The sequence below is a fragment of the Psammomys obesus genome, unplaced genomic scaffold (genome assembly GCF_907164565.1).
Source record: "Psammomys obesus unplaced genomic scaffold, mPsaObe1.curated_primary_1811, whole genome shotgun sequence".
Classification (NCBI taxonomy): Eukaryota; Metazoa; Chordata; class Mammalia; order Rodentia; family Muridae; genus Psammomys; species Psammomys obesus.
This window is the reverse complement of record NW_026595981.1, coordinates 12617427-12638428: the sequence shown is the minus strand read 5'-3', so window position 1 is coordinate 12638428 and position 21002 is coordinate 12617427. Positions and strand designations below refer to the sequence as shown.

Genomic DNA, 21002 nt, shown 5'->3' with positions numbered 1-21002 from the left:
AGTCTCAGGGGATCTGATGCCTCGGGTTGGCACCAGACATCCACGTGGTGCACAGACAGACATACAAGCAAAACACCCTTATACAGAAAGTAAACAAACAAACAAACAAACAAACAAACAAACAGAAGTAATGAACTTATGTCGAACCTGGTGGCATAGGTCTGGGATCCTAGCCATCTGAGAGGCTGTGAGGCAAGACAGGAAGGTGAGCCTGGGCTGTGGAAAGAGTTCAAGGCAAGCTCGGGCCTTCGGAACTGAAGGTCAGAGAAGAGATGGGGCTTCAGTGTGGTGACAGAGCACTAGCCTGGCATGTGTGAGATCCTGGACACCGCCCCTGGGGTGTGGTGCATTTTAGATGTCAATTACATTTTGAGAGGGAATGCAGGCAATTCATAGTGAATAATTCCCTCTGCTTGTGAGGAGAGAAGGTTGGAAGCTGGGATGAGGGGGTCCAGGTGAGAAAGGCTTTGGGGTTTACTCTGTAGGGGGGTACGACTTGGGTAGTGTCTTAGGACATTTCTCGCTTTTCCAACTGCAGCGACAGAGGTGGCAACCCCGTCGCTGTCCATGGTGCTGACCCCGGGGCCTTCCTTCTCATAAACCTCCCTGGGATTCACTTCCCCTTGGGGTTCTTACTCTCATCTTGGTCCTGTGAGCTGTCATCCTGAAGCCCAGGCCCCAAGGCAGTCTCTCAATGATTTCCCTCATCTGATGCAACAGCTCCAGACTTTTATTTATTTTTTTTAATAACTCCCATTGCTCCTTCACCCCCAGCAGCCTGAACCCATCAAGATTAACTTTTGTCCCTCGAGAGATTGTCTTTCTTAAAGATAATCTTCTCTATTCTGGCCTGAGAGATGGACAGGGGAAGGGAGCTGTAGGAGAAGCATGGGTAGAAGATGGAGGCTCTGAGTCTCCCTGGCCCTTTGGGCTGGAGGTAGGTGATGGCTTCGGTGTCCTTCCCGTGGCCGAGTCATGGCCTAGAAGCTCCAGATAAAACCCATTGTGAGTCCGGCCTAGGGTGGAGGTAAGGAGTGGAGAAGTCACCGGTCAGGAATCTTGGAGGAGAGAGATTTGGAGAAGAGCTAGTTCTCTCTGGAGCTAAGACTTTTGTCTATGCTGGTTTATGTGTTGGGGAGAATTTAGGCTAGAGGGTGGGAGGGGAGGCAAAATATAGACACAGTTTTCTCCCCACAATGCCCACACCCGTACTGCAGCTTCTTCCCACACCCAGAGAAGAGACAAGCAGGCCTTATTCTCTCACTTCCCACTCCCTAATAGTCCCTTTTTAATCTTCTCTGATCTCACCTTCCTCCTCCTGCCTCTCCACTCTCCTACTCACCCCAGATTTTCATTCCTTCTCCATGGCCACTCTTCTCCTTTATTGTCTTAAATCTCTTAAATAAGTGTGTACTAAAGCTGTTAATGCTCCAGAGGTGGCCACCTGCTAGGCTTACTCCTGTGTGGGGAGCTCATGGATCCTCCTCTTCTCTGTCAGTGTCAAGTAGACTGACGTCCTAAGAGCAATGACCAATGAGAGACACAACAGAGTAACAACAGAAAGAGCTTGGGAATCCTCTGCTCCCTGTCTGCAGCCCCCTCCCCCCAAGCCAGCTCTCCTGCTCCTACAGGTTGGGGAAACATTGCAAAGACCCTCAGGGGTCTGTGGGAGGAAGGCAGGCCTTGCAAATGCAAAGCTTGTGCTTTCCTAGACACCTATGTGTTAGGAATTGGGGTCCCTGCATTTCCAGGCCCCTCCATCCAGAGCTATTCCCCCCATTCCTCAGCTGCAGGGAGTTTGGCCCATTCCAACACTCCAGCCATCCCAGAGTAAGCATTCTCTCTGTGAGAGACTGTGTGCACGGGGCACCATGCAGTAGGTGGCATGTTGGCCTCACATCAAGGTTATCCTGCCTGAGGTGACAGAGACATCCTCATGGAAAAACATGGACACATGACAATGTTCTAGAAGACCTAGTGACTCCTAAGCCTTCAAAGAAAAGTGGGATGCAGCTAGCTGAGCAGGACCAAACAGCGTTGACAGGGAACACTGTCACCTGAGGGACCTTGGAGGGTCCCTCAAGTGGTTGACCCTGAGGCTATTTAGAGGAAAACAAGGGAGAAGAGAAACATAGTTCTGAGTGCAGGTTCTGAGACCAGTTAGATCTGGCTCTGCTAGGCATTTTCAGTGTGACCTGGGGTGATTATTTACCCCCATAAGCTTCAGTTTACATATGCATGGAGATCATTCATCCCATCTCCTATGCATGAAAAGCATTTAATAAGACAATGCTTCTGAAATATTTAGCGTAGTGCCTAACACACAGGAAATACCCAGTCAATAAATACTGATGAGTATGACCGTGATGATAGGTGATTGTGATAGCTACTAAGCGGTGGATTATTCTAGAAAGATGGAGCACTCTCTAGAATAGACATGAGGGCGCTCCTGGATCTCTGCCTAAAAGTCAGTTCTTTCCTGCAGACAACAAACAGCCTTGGAGTTCTTCTGAAAACATTTTGCACTAGGTGGGGAAGGCGTCCCTTGAGGAGCAGACTGCATGCTGTGCAACACGGTATGGATTAAAATGGAGCGCAATCCGGAGGCAGGAACCCTCCCGGGAGCCCAGAACTATAAGGCAGGTGGGAGGAATGACCGGCCGGCGATTCCAAAGGAAGAGGCACTCTGCCGTGATGACAATATGTGTGGCGTCCAGGGGAGAAGCCTGGCTGGGCGAGGGGCTGGGAGACAGGGCGGGAGAGTCTGAGATGAATTTGGGTTTGAAGCAAAGGTGTGAGATGATCACACACTGAGAAAAACGAGTGGGGTCTCCTGGAGCAGGGCTGTCAGAGAAAGGCTTGTGGCTGCGGCCATTAGGGCTGCTTGTCAAGAGGAGTGGGGGGAATGGCTGGTTCTGCGGTGGGGACTTGCTGCTTTCCGTTCTTTTTCCAGAGCTTGGTGGGGTGTATGTGTGTGGCTCTCTTTATGCACACACTTCTCTTCTCCTCTTTCTCCCCTCCACTTCTCTCCCAGCTCCTCTCCTGTTGATGTCCCCAAGTTCTCAGGACATCTTTCCCCAGACAGGGCTGAGCAGACAGAGCTGGTGTTGAGCCACACCTAGAAGCCTTCAGCTCTCCTCTTTGCTTCCTGTGTTCACTTAATGTGATATTTCTTTTGCTGAGTGGAAATCTCATGACCATTTGTAAACTGTGAGAAATGAGGAAAATTGGTAAAGGCCGGGGGGGGGGGGGATATGCAATCAAGTTCTTCAATTGGAGATAAGCACTAGCTACCGCTGTTAGCATTTTGATCTTATAACCTTTTAACAAAATGTCAGCCGGGCACGGTAGCCTCTGCCTGCAGTACCAGCACTCAGGAGGCAGGGAACTCGCCCCAAGTTTGAGGGTAGCCTGATTTACACCCAGGCCAAGGCTTCATAGTGAGATCCTGCTTCAAAAAACAACTTCAAATGTTAAAAATGTTTCATAATTATTTCTTGAAAATAGTGTCAATACCCAACAAACTAAAATATCATGTAATCAAAAATTATATTAGAGTAAGAATTCATCATCATCACATCTCGAATTTCATCACGTGGAGGTGTCGTGTTTTATTTTAGCAATACTTTGTGCTTGTTTATTGGCATTGCTTCTGGTTTAATCAATATTATCAGTATTCTGTGAGGACTGTGCATTCTTAAATATACATTTTTAAGAATTAGCTCCTGTTGTTCTGACAAATGCCTAGGGGAGAATATTACGTATGTGTGAATGTAGTATACATTTCAAGTTATGGTTAGACCACTGTGATTTCTGTTTCCCTAAACTCTCACAGTGTCGAGGAGTTCTAAAACCTAACCTGCCGAAGTGATAACCCAAGAAATGAATGTCTCTTTTCATATTTTAATTTTCTGGGTGGTTGGTGAATTATAAGTAAATCTTAACTATTTTCCCATAGGTGATAAGAAGCTCTGGATATTTTTAAGGAGGCAAAAGTTGAATCTTTCGACATTTTAGGCCCGTGGTGGCATCCACTGGTTTCAGGATCACGGTCGTCATGGCTGGCTCTCAGGAACAGATGGGAATTCACTTACGCTAGCAGGTAAATCGCTGGGAGTGTCGCTTGGTACTTGGCAGTGGGTGATGCCGGTGGCGGAATGCATTTTCATTTGTGAGTAACTGAGTCTGTGGCTCTGGCACGTTAAATAGATCTCATTTGCTATATCTAGGAGCACTGCATCGCGGCCGCCTGTTATCTAGGAGACGCGATTCCTTTGTGTGTTACTTCACTTTCAAATCTTTATCATCGTGGTTGATGATAGATAGTTTATTTAAAGTAAAAATTCAAAATACTGCAGAGATATAAAAATATCAGGATGAGGGCACCTCCGTGGCCTTTCACATCCAGTAAAAATGCGCGTGTTTTGTGCATGTGTGTGTAGGGTAACAAAAGGGTGCGCGTGTTTGGAGGCCAGAGGTTGACATCAGGTGTCTTTCTCGGTCACTCCGGGTGCTGGGGCTCTACATTCTGGTCCTCACAGCACAAGCAACTTACCTGCTGGCTAATTTCTCTAGCACCCTCATCTTATTTCTTTATGTTTTATTTTATTTTTATCCTTCTGTCTGTAGTGATGTGTGTGTGTGTGTGTGTGTGTGTTATCTGTCTGTGTGGAGTACATGCCTCTCATGGTCTACATGGTTGGAGGACAACCTTGTGGAGTCAGTTCTAACTTTACATGGGTTGCTTAGGTCATCGCTCTTACCACAAGTTTGTTGCTCACTGAGCCATCCCGTCAGCTCTCACCACCTCTCCTCCTTCTCTTTCTTTTGGTTTTTCGAGACAGGGTTTCTCTGTGTAGCCCTGGCTGTCCTGGAACTCAGAGATCTACCTGCCTCTGTCTCTGCCTCTGCCTCCCAAGTGCTGGGATTAACGGTGTGACACTATCACCGCCTGGCTTCATCTTACTATTTTTAACCGTGAAAATACTGATATATCCACAAAATAGAGACGTGAACTTTACTGTTCACTTATTCCCCTTTTCTGACAGTTACTAGCAATGTGTGACTCTCATTTCTTGTCCTCATCTCCTCTTTCTTTTTGGGGAGTTGGGCAGTAGAGATGGGACACAGATCCTGTGCAGGTAAGGCAAGCACTCAGCTGCTGAGCTATCCCCAGCACGGCCTACTCTTTAATTTGAAGCAGGGTCTCAGCAAGTTGCTCAGGATGGCCTTGAATTTATTTCAGAGTTCAGGCTGGTCTTGAACTTGCCTCCTCCTGCCTGTCTCCTGAGCAGCTGGAATTCCAGGCCTACACCACCAGGCTTGGCCTTTCTTGAGCATTTTAAGGTAAGGTAAAGGCAGCAACTCCTCTGCAGAGACATCAGTGTGCCTCTCTAACTGATAAAGATACTGAGGAGTGGTTATTAATTGTAATAGGCCACAAAGACAATAAAAAGCCATGCTGGCATTTCAGGAGGTGACTATCAAGAGATGGGTTACACCATAGGGAGAAGCCAAAGATAAAAGTGTACTGCCCTTTGTTGGGGCAGCTCCCACAATGCCTCTGGGAGCTTCTGCTCCACCTCTGCCCATTTTATAGCTTCCAGCCCTCTGCTTTGACAAGCCCATTCTAATCCTCTTCCCACTGATGAGCATGTAGAGGCTTTCAATTGCCCAGGGAGGTTTCTTTCTTTCTTCCTTTCTTCCTTTCTTCCTTTCTTCCTTTCTTCCTTCCTTCCTTCCTTCCTTCCTTCCTTCCTTCCTTCCTTCCTTCCTTCCTCTCTCCCTCCCTCCTTTCCTCCCTACTTACCTCCCTCTCTCCCTTTCTTTCTTCCTTTGCTGCCTCTCCATCCTACTGCTCTTCTGCCTCCTCTTCTTCCTCTTCTTCTTCTTCAAGACAGGGTCTCACTAAATGGCTCTGTCTCGGAACTCACTCTGTAGACCAGGGTGGCTTTGAACACAGAGATCTGCTTGCCTTCAGGGAGCATTCATAAACGGTCCTATGCCGAGAGCTGGGAAAAACCACAGGTGAAGCAGACTGAATTATCCTGGAACTTCGATTTTACACAAATACTTGAGGATAAAGAATGTCACATAATGATTAGCATGATAATATTTAGGGAATTTTTCTGCCTCAGAGATGCAGATAATCTTAGAGAGAACTCTGCTTTATATTTTCTACCAGTCCCCACTTAATTATGTGCATGTTTGTGTGTGGATTTATATATGTGAGTGCAGTGCCTACAGAGGACAGAAAAGCCCAAAAGCCCCTGGTGCTGGAGTTACAGGTCACTGTGAGCCGCTCAGTATGTCGGATGGAAACTAAACTTGGGTCCTTTTAAGAGCAGGGAGTGCTTTAAACTGCTGAGTCATCTCTTCAGCCCCCAAATGTAAACATTTCAAATGTCTCAAAGATTGCCTAGCGTGGTGTATCTATAGAACATTTGCATAAAAATTAAATACACAGTATGAGCGTCTCGGGGAAATTTGTGTTTGTCCCGAGATTCTTTAAGTTGCTCAATGACAAACACATACACAAAGAAGTAGAAAAATGTAAAATGTGTATCATCTCAGCTCACTATCCAAAGATCATCTGCTTGCCTCTTCCTCCGCTTACACCTGATTGTGCGTACCACAATCTCTTTAATGTGTTGGGGGCTTTTGTAGTTGTTTTTGTTTGTTTGTTTGTTTATTTATTTATTTTTGAGACAGGGTTTCTTTATGTAGCTCTAGCTGTGCTGGAACTCACTCTGTAGACCAGGCTGGCCTCGAACTCATTGAGATCTGCCTGTCTCTGCTTCTCATGTGCTGAGATTAAATGCATGCACCAGCACTACCGGGCTCACAATTTCTTATAGCTCAAACCTCCTTTTCTTCAGCCCCAAACCCTGTACACCCTCTCCCTCCAAACTCCTGCCATGAGGTGTCTGTTTACCTTAAAGTCACTCGTGATTTATGCATGTAGGTGGATGAGCCTGTGGCCCCAGTGTGTGTAATAGCATGTTTATTCACTCACCAATTGTTTCAAGGTTTGTGAGAGCTGTATTTCACAGGGCCGTATGCTGGACGCTGGAAGTGTGAAAAAGTTAGAAATAAACTCTTGCACAGAGACACTGTGGTCCAGGGGAGCGGAGAGCTCACCTTTCAATGTCTCTGTGGTCAAGGAGCTAAGCCTGTAGGAGCTTGCAGTATCTTTATCCTCCTAGCAAGCAATATCAAGCCATAGCTAGGAATAACTTTGACCAATTTGATCCTGATTCTCCAAAGCAAAAAAACAAAACAAAACAAAACAAAACAAAACAAAACAAAAAGAACAAACCAACCAATAACCTGAGTGAATTTTCGGGATGTTTTATTTTCTGTTACCTCTTTCTAGGCACGTGGGGAGGGTCCCATGGAACCCCAGAATATCACATGGGTGTCGGAGTTTATTCTCTTAGGTTTCTCACAGACTCAAGAACTCCAGAAACTCCTGTTCGTGGTGTTCCTGTTTGTCTACATCACCACTGTGGTAGGAAACACCCTTATCATGGTCACTGTGACCTTTGACCCCCGGCTGGACATGCCTATGTATTTCCTGCTCCGAAACCTTGCGGTCATAGACCTCAGTTATTCCACTGTCACCTCCCCCAAGATGCTGTTGGACTTCCTCTCTGAGAAGAAGACCATCTCCTACCGGGGCTGCATGGTCCAGATCTTCTTCTTCCACCTCCTGGGAGGTGGCACAGTCTTCTTCCTCTCCGTGATGGCCTATGACCGCTACATAGCCATCTCCCGGCCCCTCCACTATGTCTCCATCATGAACACCAGGCTGTGCGTGGGGCTGATTGTGGCTGCCTGGGTCGGCGGCTTTGCCCATTCCATTGTCCAGTTGTCTCTGATGCTCCCACTGCCCTTCTGTGGCCCCAATGTCCTGGATAACTTCTACTGTGATGTTCCCCAAGTGCTGAGGCTCGCCTGCACCAACACCTCCCTCCTGGAGTTCCTCATGATCTCCAACAGCGGGATGCTGGTCCTCATCTGGTTCCTCCTCCTTCTCGTCTCTTACACTGTCATCCTGGTGATGCTGAGGTCCCACTCAGGGCAGGCGAGGAGGAAGGCTGCTTCTACCTGCACCACCCATATCATCGTGGTGTCTATGATCTTCATCCCCTGCATCTATATCTACTCCCGGCCCTTCACCCCCTTTCCTTTGGACAAAGCAGTATCCATCAGCTACACCGTCTTGACCCCCATGCTCAACCCCATGATCTACACGCTCAGGAACCAGGAGATGCAGGCAGCCATGAAGAGACTAGCAAAGCGCTTAGTGCTGAGTAAAAGGGGTGAGCTTTAAACAGGTCGGCTTTCAATGGCAGCTTTCTCTGGACTTGTGCTGCCCTGGGAGAAAAGCAGAAGAAAGTCCTTATTATACGGAATGCCCAGGTTGGGGGAAAGTTCAGCCAGTGAAGTGTTTTCCTTGAGAACATGAAGGACTGACTTCTATCCACAGAACTCACTTGCAATAAAACCCCGGCCTAGCGGATCCTTCCTGTAATCCCAAAGCTGGAGAGCTGGAGATATAGGGACCCTGGGGAATCCCTGGCCAGCCTTGGTAATTTAAAGGATGCAGAGAGACACTGTCTAAAAAAAAGAAAAATGTAGTTAGTATCTGAAAAACAATTCGTGTTCTTATCCTGTGGCTTCCACATGAACACACACACACACACACCAGATTATTGTAACATATCTTGGCGAGCTACTCCACTGTCAGGCACTGTTAGCTACATTTATATTACATTTATATCGTACTTAATATTAAAACATTCCAGAGAAGAAAGCTCAGAACACGGTTCCTTTCACAAAGTGAATGCAAGGGGATGCTAAAACTTGGTTCCATTGACTCCAAGTTTAGAGCCACAGATGTGACTCTCTAAATAAGAGCTTTTAGAAGGCCTGGGGATGTGCGACATGCCTCCCAGTGTCTTCAGCTGCATCTGACAGGGACAGGTGTTCTTGTTTTCTTCTAACTTTCTGGCACCTTTTTTTTTTTATGACTTTATCTCTGTACCTTTATTCACTGTGGGATATACAGCATGTTGCAAAAGTCTCAACATAAGACATAAGTTGACGCTAAATTTAGAGCATTACGCAAGAGTGTTTCCCCACTTCCCTCCAGCACCATCCCAACCAGGACGGGAAAGTCACAGGCTCCTCTTGCTCCTCAGGCTGCCCTGAGTCTACTCTGTCTCCATTTCCTCCTCCAGTTCTTACACATTTGTCTATGCTCACAGCCACAGTGGAGAGATGAGAAGAGGGCTGTGTAAATGTGTGTGGTCTGTGCCATCACACACGGTTTCCCTCCTTTTCAGTAAAGTCTTATAAATGTCTCTCGGTGCCGTTCGCATCCTCCAAATCGCCTTCTCTCCGGGCACAGCCTCCGTGGTCCTCCGGTTGCTTTCTTTGTCACAACCTCCTGACTCCACCATCCTGAACAAACCTTCTATATTTGCATACCTCCCCCTCTCAAAATGTGGGGCCTACTGTGTGACCCTTCTGCACGTGTGTGTGTGTGTGTGTGTGTGAATTGTTCAGAAAACATTGGCCATCGCCTCCAAACTCTGTATTTACAAGATGCCTTTGTCTGCCAGCAGCTGACTAAGCTACTGACAGCATCTCAAATAAGGGGGACATCAGTGTCTCAGACAGAAGCCCTGAGGACAAGCACTTTCCAGTTGGTTAATGACACGCATCAAAAACTGTTACATCTCAGAGCTGTCTTCTTGGGGGTGCCTTGCTTTTCCACGTTCTCACTGAACGTGGCTGCCAGAGCTCCGGATGTCACATCTTCACATTTGAATCATTTAGGAAGACAAAATAAAAGGGAGATGCATGCAGGCTATTTTTGATTTGTGCGTGTGTACATGTGTGTGTATGTATGCATGTGTGTGGGTGTTCATGTGTGTGTTTGTGTGTGCTTTGGGGGAGAAGATTCCCCAGAACTACATCAGTAGAATTTCTCGTAGGACCCACTTGGTCAGCACTGTGGCCACCTCAGTCTGTACAGAAAAGGGCAGGGGAATGTCCAGTCTTCTTTCCAGGTCAAACAACAGTGCCTGCGCGTGGTACCCACTGACAACAGGAAGAGACACCATTGTCTTGAATAAGAAGTTCTGACAATGAGAAGAAAACTCTACCGTGAACAGGGGTCACCAATTCATATGCCCAGTGAAGCCAAAACATAGCGTTGGCAAGCTGAGAGGACCAGGGGGACCTACGGTGAGCTGCTGAGAACTCATAGAGACTGAGGGAAGGTTTCCCTCCTCGTGCTCACCCTGCTACTGCAGAGCTCTGAGATGTGAGAGCTGACAGAACATTGTACAAACATATATATGTATATATATATATATATATATATATATATATGACAAGGTTTCTCTGTGTAGCCTTGGCTTTGTAGATCAGGCTGGCCTCAAACTCACAGAAATCCTCCTGCCTCTGCCTTCCCAAGTGCTGAGATTTCAGGCTTCTGCCACTGTACCTGGCGTCAGAGCATTATATTTGAGACACAAAAAAGCCGCAGATGTACACTTTCAAAGGGTTGCTCAGGGAGCTTCCCATAAAGCAGCTTACACATTGCCGAGCCCTGATCACACACGGCATCCAGTGAGCATTTGAGTTCAAGTAGTGATGCTCAACCACAGGTCACCAGGCACATGAAGCAATCTTCCACTCCCAGGTGGAAGACACCCAGAGGCCCACCTACTGCCACGGGAGCCAATTGTGATAAGCAAGTACATGGTGGAGAGATGGGAGAGAAAGAGAAGCAGAACGGTTTGTGCACTGGGAAGAGAGGTGGAACTGAGGGGTGAGAAACAGCCTGATGTGAGGAGCCTGCGTGGCTGCCTGAGGTCATGGGGATGTCAGGGCCTGTGCTGCCACTGAGGGCCAATTCTGCATCTGTGGCTCTGCAGCAGCAGGGGTCTGTTGCCCACGTTAGTACCAAAGGTCATGTGGACATCCCTCTTCTTGGCTGCCGCCTGGGCTGAGCTGATGTCCGAGGGCTGCACAGAGCTGGCACTTGGGAGAGCTGGCCCTTCCCCTCACTGGTACAGCATTTGGGAGGGCAGATTCACATCACAGTTCCTACTGGGCAGCACAGGAGAGCTGCCTCTGGCGGTGTGGGTGCAGCTGATCCAGCCCGAAATTGTGAGCATGGGAGAGCTGGTCTAACACCCCCCCCTTACCTGGGTAGTGTGGGAGAGCTGGCTCTGCCCCTTACTGGCTGTAGTGCTTGGAAAAGTGGGTCCAGTACCTTGCCTGGGCAGCATGGTAGAGCTGGCCCTGGTGGCATGGGCTGGGGAGACCATCCCCGAGGGCTTGAGGGCCGGAAAGCTGGCTCCACCCCTTGCCAGGGCAGTGCTAGAGAGCTGGTCCTGATGGCATGACCTTGCATGAGTACCCCTCCCCTGGGCAAAATGGGAGAGCTGGTGGTGCAGGTGCCGAAGAGCTGGAGGGCTGACCAACTCAGCCAGGCCCAGATGGATGGCTTTGCGTTGGCCCACACCAACGTCTACCCCATCAGTAAACTGCTGGAGCACGTGAAAGAGGAGGTCCTGGAGATTCAAAGCTCCAGGATATTCATGACACAGGGTAACAACAGGATATCTGAAAGGCGTCCCAGTGGGGACAATATTGATAGTGTCTGGAAAGCCGGAGGCCTCGAGCTAAACCAATGACTCACTGCGAGGAACATCTGTAAGTAAAGCTGTGTGTGCAAAAGGGTGTGCTGTGTGACACACCGTGACGCACTGCAGCTTAAGTGGCAATATTTTAAAAATCCAAATCCAGACCTTTTGTTTTCTTTTGTTGGGAAAGCTGCAAGGCTAGAGGGTGGATATGGAGGGGCTCGGAGATGAGTGGGATTGGGCTGCATGATGTGAAATTCACAAAGAATCAAGAATTTTTTTTTTTTAAAGACAGGTACTAAAACACAACAAAACAAACAAGAAACTGGAAAAAGAAACTTTGGGAAACCAGTGGCGATTCAAGAGAGAGAATACAGCTTAAGCTTTCTGTCTCTTTCTGTCTCTCTCACCCATGTGTGTGTGTGCATGCACACGTGCTTAAACACAGGGTTTTTCTGTGTAATCCTGGCTGTCTTGGAACTTGCTGTGTAGACCAGGTTAGCCTTGAACTCACAGAGATTCTTGAGGTCCTCCTGCCTCTGTCTCTCAAGTGCTGGGGTTAAAGGAGTGCACCACCTTGCCTGGTCTTAAAAGTGTTTTTAATTGAACTTTTAATTTAAAAAAATTGTACTTGAAGCTTTAAAAAAGTATTAAAGATCTTTCTACTATAGAAATTTCCCAATTTCTTCCCATAGGAGCTGCTACTTGTTGAATTGTGAAGAGCCACTTGTTTGTCAGGATGCTTTATTATTGAGCTCTCAGTAAAAAACATGTTTTCACCCTGGCCTTCACCTGGAGACAGGGATAGACAGGAAGTTTTTGCCAAGTTCATTTTCTTTTGTTTGTGTGAGGATCAGACAGACAGGTGGTCGAGGTAAACAAGTTTGACTTCTCAATGAACTTCATTGTATCAAGGTGCTTTGCGGACTATAGAAAGGGACTGTGGAATAAACTGAGTGCCTAGTTTTTTACTAGAAGCCCTCTCGAACAGATCCCATGTGTAGTGTCTTTTTCTTTTTTTTTTAAATTTTCTTTCAGTCCTCACTCCCCACTCAAGAACTGTTCGACTCTGCTGGCAGCTCCGGCATTGAATTTTTGTTTTCTCCCCAAATTCACGTCATGAAATCTAATTGAAAGCCGATGGCTTCGGAGATGAGGAATGTCACTTGATGTGATGTGTACGAACGTCTATCCAGTCCAGACAGAGCACGTGATAGTCCAAAGGAACAATTACATCAAAGTCCACCTTGCTGAGCCAATGGGAGTTGTTAGGGTTACTCACAGGGTCACCGGTTCATGGGTGTCTACATAACTGAAAGGCTCACCCAGGAATGGGTGACAGCTCATGGGAGTTGAATCTGTGTAGGTTCCTATCCAACTTCTGGCAGCTATGAGAGTCTTTTCTTCCCCAGAAACAGTGTCCTGCTTGTGTATAACTCTGGGGAGGTGCATGGTGAGTTTTGTAACTTTCTGGGCTTCTTCTTCTTTCTTTTTTTTTTTTTTAATTTTATTTTTCTTATTGGTTATTATTATTTTTTTCTTTCTGGGCTTCTTGAGCCTGGTGAAATTTGTCCATTTCCCCAGGCTTCTCTCCTGGAGAGAGTAGAACAGACTCAACTGGAAGGAGATAGCTACATGACACTCCACCTCTTCCTCCAGCTCTTGCTTTCTTCCCCTTCTTGCTGCTCTCTGAGCCTCAGAGGGAGTTAGGTAGATGTCTGGTTATTTTCTCCCATTCGTGGCTGTTCTTGCAACTCATTCAGTCCATGGTAGCAGATCAAATACACTAAGATGAGGATCTTGCTAGACCATGGTGTGACGTACAATATAATATAAATAGTAGTAGTACAATATAAATGCCGCTCTGATAGAGGTGGGGGACTTAGGCAACTGTATTACTCACAAAATTGCGAGACAAGGTTAGAGTGCTGTGTTAGAAAGGTACAAAGAGCAAGAAAAGTATCTGAGAAATCAGACCTATGGCTTGTTATTCAATGAGCTTTCTCAAAACTTGACTCACATTCTTCTCACTAAAGGGCGTAATCCTGCTTTCTTTTCCCTGAGTCTTGAGCAAACACTGTCTTAGATATCGTGCAGTTTTAAATTTTAAATTGTGTGTGTGGGTTCATGTACACACATGCATGAGTACAGGAGCCTGCAGGGACAAGAGGCATCAAATTCTCTGGAGCTGGAGTTACAGGTGCTTGTGAGCTACCTTATATGCTGGGAACTGAACTCAGGTTCTTTTGAGAGCAGTACACATTCCTTTTTTTTTTTAAGATTTATTTATTTATTATGTATACAGTATTCTGGCTGCATGTATGCCTGCAGGCCAGAAGAGGGCACCAGATCTCATTACAGATGGTTGGGAGCCACCATGTGGTTGCTGGGAATTGAACTAAGGACCTCTGGAAGAGCAACCAGTGCTTTTAACTTCTGAGTCATCTCTCCAGCCCCTATTGAAGATCTTCTTGTCTTTTTGGATCTTAAACCGCAAACCTTACATCAAGGGAAACTCTAAAATCCTCAATATTCTTGGTATTTTGAGCCACCAAGGATGACCTCTCAAAAGAACATGTGTTTTGAGATATACAGAAACTTTTTAACAAGTCCCATTGCTGCACAGGCCCCAGCAGAAATGAACCCAGCTCTGCCTCCTGAATCCTGTCCAATAGGTCTCCCCATAGGATAGTCCCTGTTCCTCTAGGGTCCACACATATAGCATACCTTAGGGACAGGCAAGGCCTGGAAATCTGAAGCTATAGCAAAGGACCTCCAAGAAGATGCAAGCCATAAAGTCCCGGGCTCTACTCAACTATGGTGAGAGAAGGGGGTTTGCTCTCCCACACACAGGTCAACTGTTAGAAGGTCCTTGTCGGTAGGTAAGAAAAAACGAGTGGCACAGACTGGACTAGAGTCAGCATGACTTGTGAGGGGAGACTGGAGGTGGAGCAGCATAGCATGGGGGTTGTGATCATGCAAACAGAGGTTCCAGGTTACACACGGGACAGCTGAGCTTAGAATTAACCCTGCTGTTGGGAAGAAGAAGGCTGAGAGCAAAAGAGAGAAAGCAAGGTCAGAACCATCACACAAGTCTCCACAGTCTGCAGAGCAAGGTCACTCAGTGCCGCTTTATGAAGCTGACAGATGTTGATTGAGCAGATCCTAAATCGGAGTTGCTGTCATAGATGCTTGCCCAAGTTTGCAATGCAGTTAATCAGGTGACAGGAAAAATGATAAGTGCCTTACCAGATATGCTTTTAAAGTATTATTGGAGCCTGGGTAGGTGAAGAATTAGTTCTTGTGGGAGATGCAGGAAAAGGAGCCAGAGAGAAGGTGCATCTGGGTGTTCCTGGATTGGATCCCTAACAAAAGTTATTTAGGGAAACAGGAGTTCTTACCAACAACACAGATTTAGTTGACTGTGTTGTATAACGTAAGAACTATGAATCCCTTAGATAGCTATTGGCTCTTGGGTGACAGGGACACTGATTACAAAGGTAAGCTGTGGTGTGTGGAGGTGACCTCTACAGCCTGGTGTGAAATGCTGAGAGGGTGTTTCATGCACAGTTGGAGACATGTCATTTACAACTGCTTTTCTGTACACCACATTTCTTCTTTCTTTCTTTCTTTCTTTCTTTCTTTCTTTCTTTCTTTCTTTCTTCCTTTCTTTCTATAGAGTTTCTCTGTCTAACCTGTATACTGCATTTCAAGTAGTATTTGGGAATTGGAGTTTTAAGCTGTGGGCATTAGCATAGCTGTGGCCAGCCATTATTATGACAAGATGGGAACATGATCAGGGGGGTCTGGGAAGGTCTCCCAGGCTGCTGTATGAAAAGAGACAGGAGCAGAAGAACACAAAAGCAAGGATGAGATGGTAGATGCTGCTCTCCAGTAGCTAATAGATTACATAGGCCAAAGGAAAAAGAATAAGGGAGCTTGAGACAGGGTAGGGATGGGGAGAAGACTTGCCCGAACTCTGTCACTCCATCTGTCTCGCCTCACTCTCCAACTCCTATTCTCTCTTCAACCTAACAAATCTATTCTCTTCCTTCACCTGCTCTCTCATTTTTTGCCATGTCCCTTCACTTCATTTATTCCAATTTCTCTTATTCAGCAACTTCCTTTTTCACCTAGCTTAAGATTTTATGTCTTGCTAAATTCAGTATTCCCACGAGAGTCACCACCTAGCTCTTGATTCTACATTTCCCCAACCCCAGCTCACTCTTATCTGCCTGTATGCCCTGCGAAGCCTCATCAGTTACAGGGCATCTGCGCCGAGGCACAGGAAGCAGCTGGATAGGTCAGGGCTCCAACAGAGTCTAATGATTACTTGACGAATGTGCTGCCTAGTTTTCTGTCAACTTACACAAGCTGGAGGCATCTGAAAAGACGGAGCTCAAGTGAGGCATGCCTCCATAGGTCTGGCTGCAGGGCGCTTTCCTAATTAGTGATGGGGGAGGGCCCTGCATTGCCAGTGGTGCCGCCCTTGGGCTGGTGGTCCTGGGTTCTATAAGAAGGCAGGCTGAGCAAGCCCCAAGGAGCAAGCCAGTAAGCAGCACTCCTCCATGGCCTCTGCATCTGCTCCTGCCTCCAGGTTCCTGCCTTTCATGAGTTCCCGTCCTCACTGCTTTTGATGATGAACTGTTATATGGAACTGTGAGTGGGGAAAAACCCTTTTCTTCCAAGATGCTTTTGGTCATGGTGTTTCATCACAGCAATAATCCTAACTAAGACAACAAGAAACTGTACATCCTGTAGCACATCCTGTACATCCTGTTCACTCTGCCCTAACCAACAGCTCCGCTCCATGTCTCTATTGTGGGCCCTGCTGGGGAAAAAAAAATAAAGCTGAATTCTTGTTCCCAGGACCATGTGATTGAGTCAACGAGGAAGCTCTGGCAACAAGAAGGGTCTGTTAACACTCTTAAATGTATCAAAACTGGTACAAACAAGTGAAGACTAGATTAGAGGAGGATGACGACACTGGGACACCCAGAGCACAGTGAGTACTGAACACTCTTCCAGGCACAGGAACAAGAACTTCGTGTGGGCCTTTCTCTTCCTTCCACAGAAAATGAGAATATGAAGCTTTCTTCTTGTTGTTGGTCCCACTTTACTGACGTACCAGTTGGGACCCTAATAAAACAAGTGACCCACTTTTGATGAAATCCCAAGGAAAATAAAACCCGAAATTTACTCGAGAGAGTCTGACTAAGTGTCTCCCCACTGCTGTGCAGATTTGGACTGGCAGGTCACAGGCTCTTCTGATTGGCTTTAAGGCATCTCACAAGCTTGGCATGGTACCACACAACTGTCAGCACAGCACTGGAGAGGCTGAGATCGGAGGGTCTTGAGTTTGATGACAGTCTGAGCGACATAACAAGACCCTGTCTCAAGAAACAAAGCAAACAAATGCAACACCAAAACGCTATCTCCTGAACGTGTGTGCCAATGCCCACTCATCGAGTCTTCAGAGACAAGGTAGGTGGTATCATGGTCTTCACAGGAGGATGCCCATCATAAGGATATGAACAACTCAGTCTGAGCCCCTGCACACTAAAAGGGCAAGGGGTCACGTCATGCATTTGTATTTGTCAGCCATTTTCTTCCGGTGTGTGCAGAAGAACCATGGAACCAGGAAACCTCACGTGGGTGTCAGAGTTTGTCTTCCTGGGGCTCTCACAGACTCGTGAACTTCAGCTCTTCTTGTTTCTGGTGTTCTTGTTTGTCTACAGCACGACTGTAGTGGGAAACCTCCTCATCATAGTCACGGTGACATCCGACTTGCGACTCCACACACCTATGTACTTCCTGCTCCGCAATCTCGCTGTCATAGACCTCTGCTTCTCCTCAGTCACTGCCCCCAAGATGCTGGCGGACTTCCTCTCTGAGAGGAAGACCATCTCCTACCGAGGCTGCATGGCTCAGGTATTTTTCTTCCACTTTCTGGGAGGAGCCATGGTCTTCTTCCTCTCCGTGATGGCCTATGATCGCCTTGTGGCTATCTCACGGCCCCTCCACTACGTCACCATCATGAATACCCAGCTCTGCCTGGGACTAGTGGTGGCAGCATGGGTAGGAGGCTTTGCCCATTCCATTGTCCAGCTGTCTCTGATGCTCCCACTGCCCTTTTGCGGCCCCAATGTCCTGGATAACTTCTACTGCGATGTCCCCCAAGTGCTGAGACTCGCCTGCACCGACACCTCCCTCCTGGAGTTCCTCATGATCTCCAACAGCGGGATGCTGGATGTCATCTGGTTCTTTCTCCTTCTCATCTCCTACTTGGTCATCCTGGTCATGCTGAGGTCCCACTCTGGGGAGGCGAGGAGGAAGGCAGCTTCCACCTGCACCACCCACGTTATCGTGGTGTCTATGATCTTCATGCCAAGCATTTACCTGTATGCCCGGCCCTTCACTCCCTTCCCCATGGACAAGGCTGTGTCCATCAGCCACACCGTCATGACCCCCATGCTCAACCCCATGATCTACACGCTCAGGAACCAGGAGATGCAGGCGGCCATGAAGAAACTAGCAAAGCGCTTAGCAATTTGCAACAGGGAGTGAGATTTAAAGAGGATGACTTTACCTCAGAAATAGCTCTAAACTTGTGTTATCCCCAATGAAAAGCGAAGGAAAGTCCTTCTTAACTACAATAAAACAGATTGCTCGAATGTTTCTTGATGATCTCCTCACTCCTTATTGCATTCCTTCTTATAAAACTGACAGTGCATATATTATTATATTAAACAACATTGGGCCAGTGAGATGGCTTATCAGGAAAAGGCAATTGCTGAAAAACCTGACAACGCACGTGTTGGAAGGTGAAGCCTGACTCTTGGAAACTGTCCTCAGTCTTTGTATTCACATGATGGTGTGTGTGTGTGTGTGTGTGTGTGTGTGTGTGTGTGTGTGCGCACACACACAAACATAAATGATAAAAATGTATAATTAAATTAAAAACTAAAATATTATTTTACAAATGAGAAAATTCAGAGCATAAAGGCAAGTCTCTCCAGGTTAAGAATTACTAGGTTAAGAGACAGCTCCTTCTCAAACTCCCAGAGAGGCTCTTTCTGTCGAAGATTTTTCTTGTTCTTTTGGAAGTTGGTCAGCAAATCATACATCACACAAATCCCTAAAATTCTCATTGTTTTTGGTGCTTTGGGCCCCCAAGGAAGATCTCTCAGAGAGCATGTGCTGTGAGACATACAGAAACTTTATTTAAAAAAAAATAAGTCCCATACTGCTGCACAGGCCTCAGCAGTGATGAGCCCAGCTCTACCTCTTGAGCCCTGTCCAATAAGTCTCCCCCTGGGACATTCCCTGTTTCTCTAGGGTCCACACGTGTAGCACACATGAGGAACAGGCAAGGACTGGAAAGCTGAAGCCACAGCACAGGACCTCCAAGAAGATGTAAGCCAGGAAGTCCCATGCTGGGCTGACGTGAGGTAAGAGGAAGGGGTTTGCTCTCCTGAATACAGGTCAGCTGTTGGAAGGACCTGGCAGATGTCCGCCGGGAGGTGGGAGTAGAAAAGTGACACGGAGTTGATGAGAATCTGTCTAAAGACTGCAGGTAGAGCAGGAATGGATAATGTGACGTTAACAGCAGATGCCCAGGTTACATGTGAAAACAACTAAGCATACAACTGACCCTAGGATGCTAAAACCTAAACATATTTTCAGGAAAATCAACACAAGATTCTCTGCATAGCCCCGTATAACAAGCTTGCACAATTAATCGCTAATTCGTGAAGCTAGACAACATTGTTGAAACGACTTCTAAGTTGCCTTGTTTGCTGCTAGGTCCACAATGTTAAAGAATTTTAAAATATTTTACAAAGGCAAAGAATTTAAAATGTAGTGAGTAGAAGCAACAGAAAAAAAAAATTCTAAGTGCCACTGTGGGGTGTTGAGAAAGCGCTTTTGGAACTCTAAAAATGAAGAATTTACTCTCTCACACAAGTATTTTGTTTTAACACAGAAATTGCTATTAAGGCTATGGAAATAACCATGTAGAAAATGTCCATTCTTTAGAGAGCAAATGGGTCCCTTGTGACAGGATTGAAAAGGTAAATGGAGATGACATTTATCGCCTTGTATGGAATACTGAAAAGGAGTCTCCTGAGTATGTGTAAACAAATTTTTTCTATCTCAGCTCTATGCACAGAGCGTTGTGGCCTCTGGGAGTTGGAGGTTTAGCTTGTGGGCAGCAGGCAGTCTCTGAGAGCCCGGTCAGCTCCCCACTCAGGAAGCTCTCATGCATCCAGGGGGCAGCCGGGTGACATGAGGAACAGGGTGTAAACCCAGGGAGGCTGGTAGACAAGAAGATAGTGCTCTCTGGGTTAACGGATTGCGGAAGACCAGAGAAGAGAGGTTAGAAGCGAGTAAGAGTGAAGATGGGGGGAAGCTGGGAGTCCACACCCCCCATATTCTGTCTGTCTCTCTACACCAGCCAGTCTAATTGTGTCCACCCTGCCCACATTTTCCCACTTTCCACTCTTTTTTCTGCTCTATTTATTGTGTTTGCCTTCCTTGTAATCTTCCTTTACTTCATCTATGCCCATTTCTTCGCCTCCAACCCTTCTTTTCTTAGATTTTTTTTTTCTTGTAACATCCTGTAAAACCGATATCCTTTCAAAAGAGCTTCAGGGGCTGGAGAGATGGCTCAGAGGTTAAGAGCACTAGCTGTTCTTCCGGAGGTCCTGAGTTCAATTCCCAGCAACCACATGGTGGCTTACAAAAGAGCTTCAGGCGTCTCTTCCAACAGTACTCATTATTTATCTCTTAATATTTGGACCTCTCCACCTCCATCTCCTACTGTCCCACCAAGCAGGAAACTCCTATCTTAGGGGCTGGGAAGCAACTCATATAAAATATTCAGTTGTGTCCAGAGGCTCCTTTACAAGGACTCAAATGTCCTATAATTACTCAGCCCACCCTGTAAGCAACAGCAGATCCTTAATAAATACCTCCTATTACCAGGAGGCCCATTGCTAGGAACAAATGAATTTCAGAACCAGATCCATGTTCTGAGGATCTTGTGACTTGTACAGCAAAAACATAGACACAGAAAAGTCTGCTATATTTTGATAGGAAAAATGCTTGTTTGTTTGTTTGTTTTAGACAAGCACAAAGATCTAAAGACTGGAATAGGGGAGCAAGAACTACCCTGGGGACACAGGGCGGTGGGTTATTGCTTATTCCAGACACACATTATAGGAGTTTCAAATGTGCCATTCTGCCCGATCCAACAGAACACTCAGGCAAGAAAGCCTTTTTTTTAATTCCCAGCCTCACATGTCGGAACTGAAATCCAAAGAAATAAGTTAGTTA

General features: G+C 46.6%; 2 protein-coding genes across 2 annotated transcripts; both read left to right on the top strand.

Moving 5' to 3' along the window:
* Positions 1-7393: 7393 nt before the first annotated feature.
* Positions 7394-8335, top strand: LOC129686389 (olfactory receptor 4D1). Its single transcript, XM_055620335.1, has one exon. It carries the CDS (start codon positions 7394-7396, stop codon positions 8333-8335), a length of 942 nt encoding a protein of 313 aa, XP_055476310.1.
* An 8962-nt stretch (positions 8336-17297) lies between these two features.
* LOC129686387 (olfactory receptor 4D2) lies at positions 17298-18233 on the top strand. Its single transcript, XM_055620331.1, has one exon. It carries the CDS (start codon positions 17298-17300, stop codon positions 18231-18233), a length of 936 nt encoding a protein of 311 aa, XP_055476306.1.
* Positions 18234-21002: the final 2769 nt, after the last annotated feature.

Excerpts from the sequence above, each read along its gene's own strand:
- LOC129686387 (XM_055620331.1), top strand. The coding sequence starts at position 17,298 with ATGGAACCAGGAAACCTCACGTGGGTGTCAGAGTTTGTCTTCCTGGGG.
- LOC129686389 (XM_055620335.1), top strand. The coding sequence starts at position 7,394 with ATGGAACCCCAGAATATCACATGGGTGTCGGAGTTTATTCTCTTAGGT.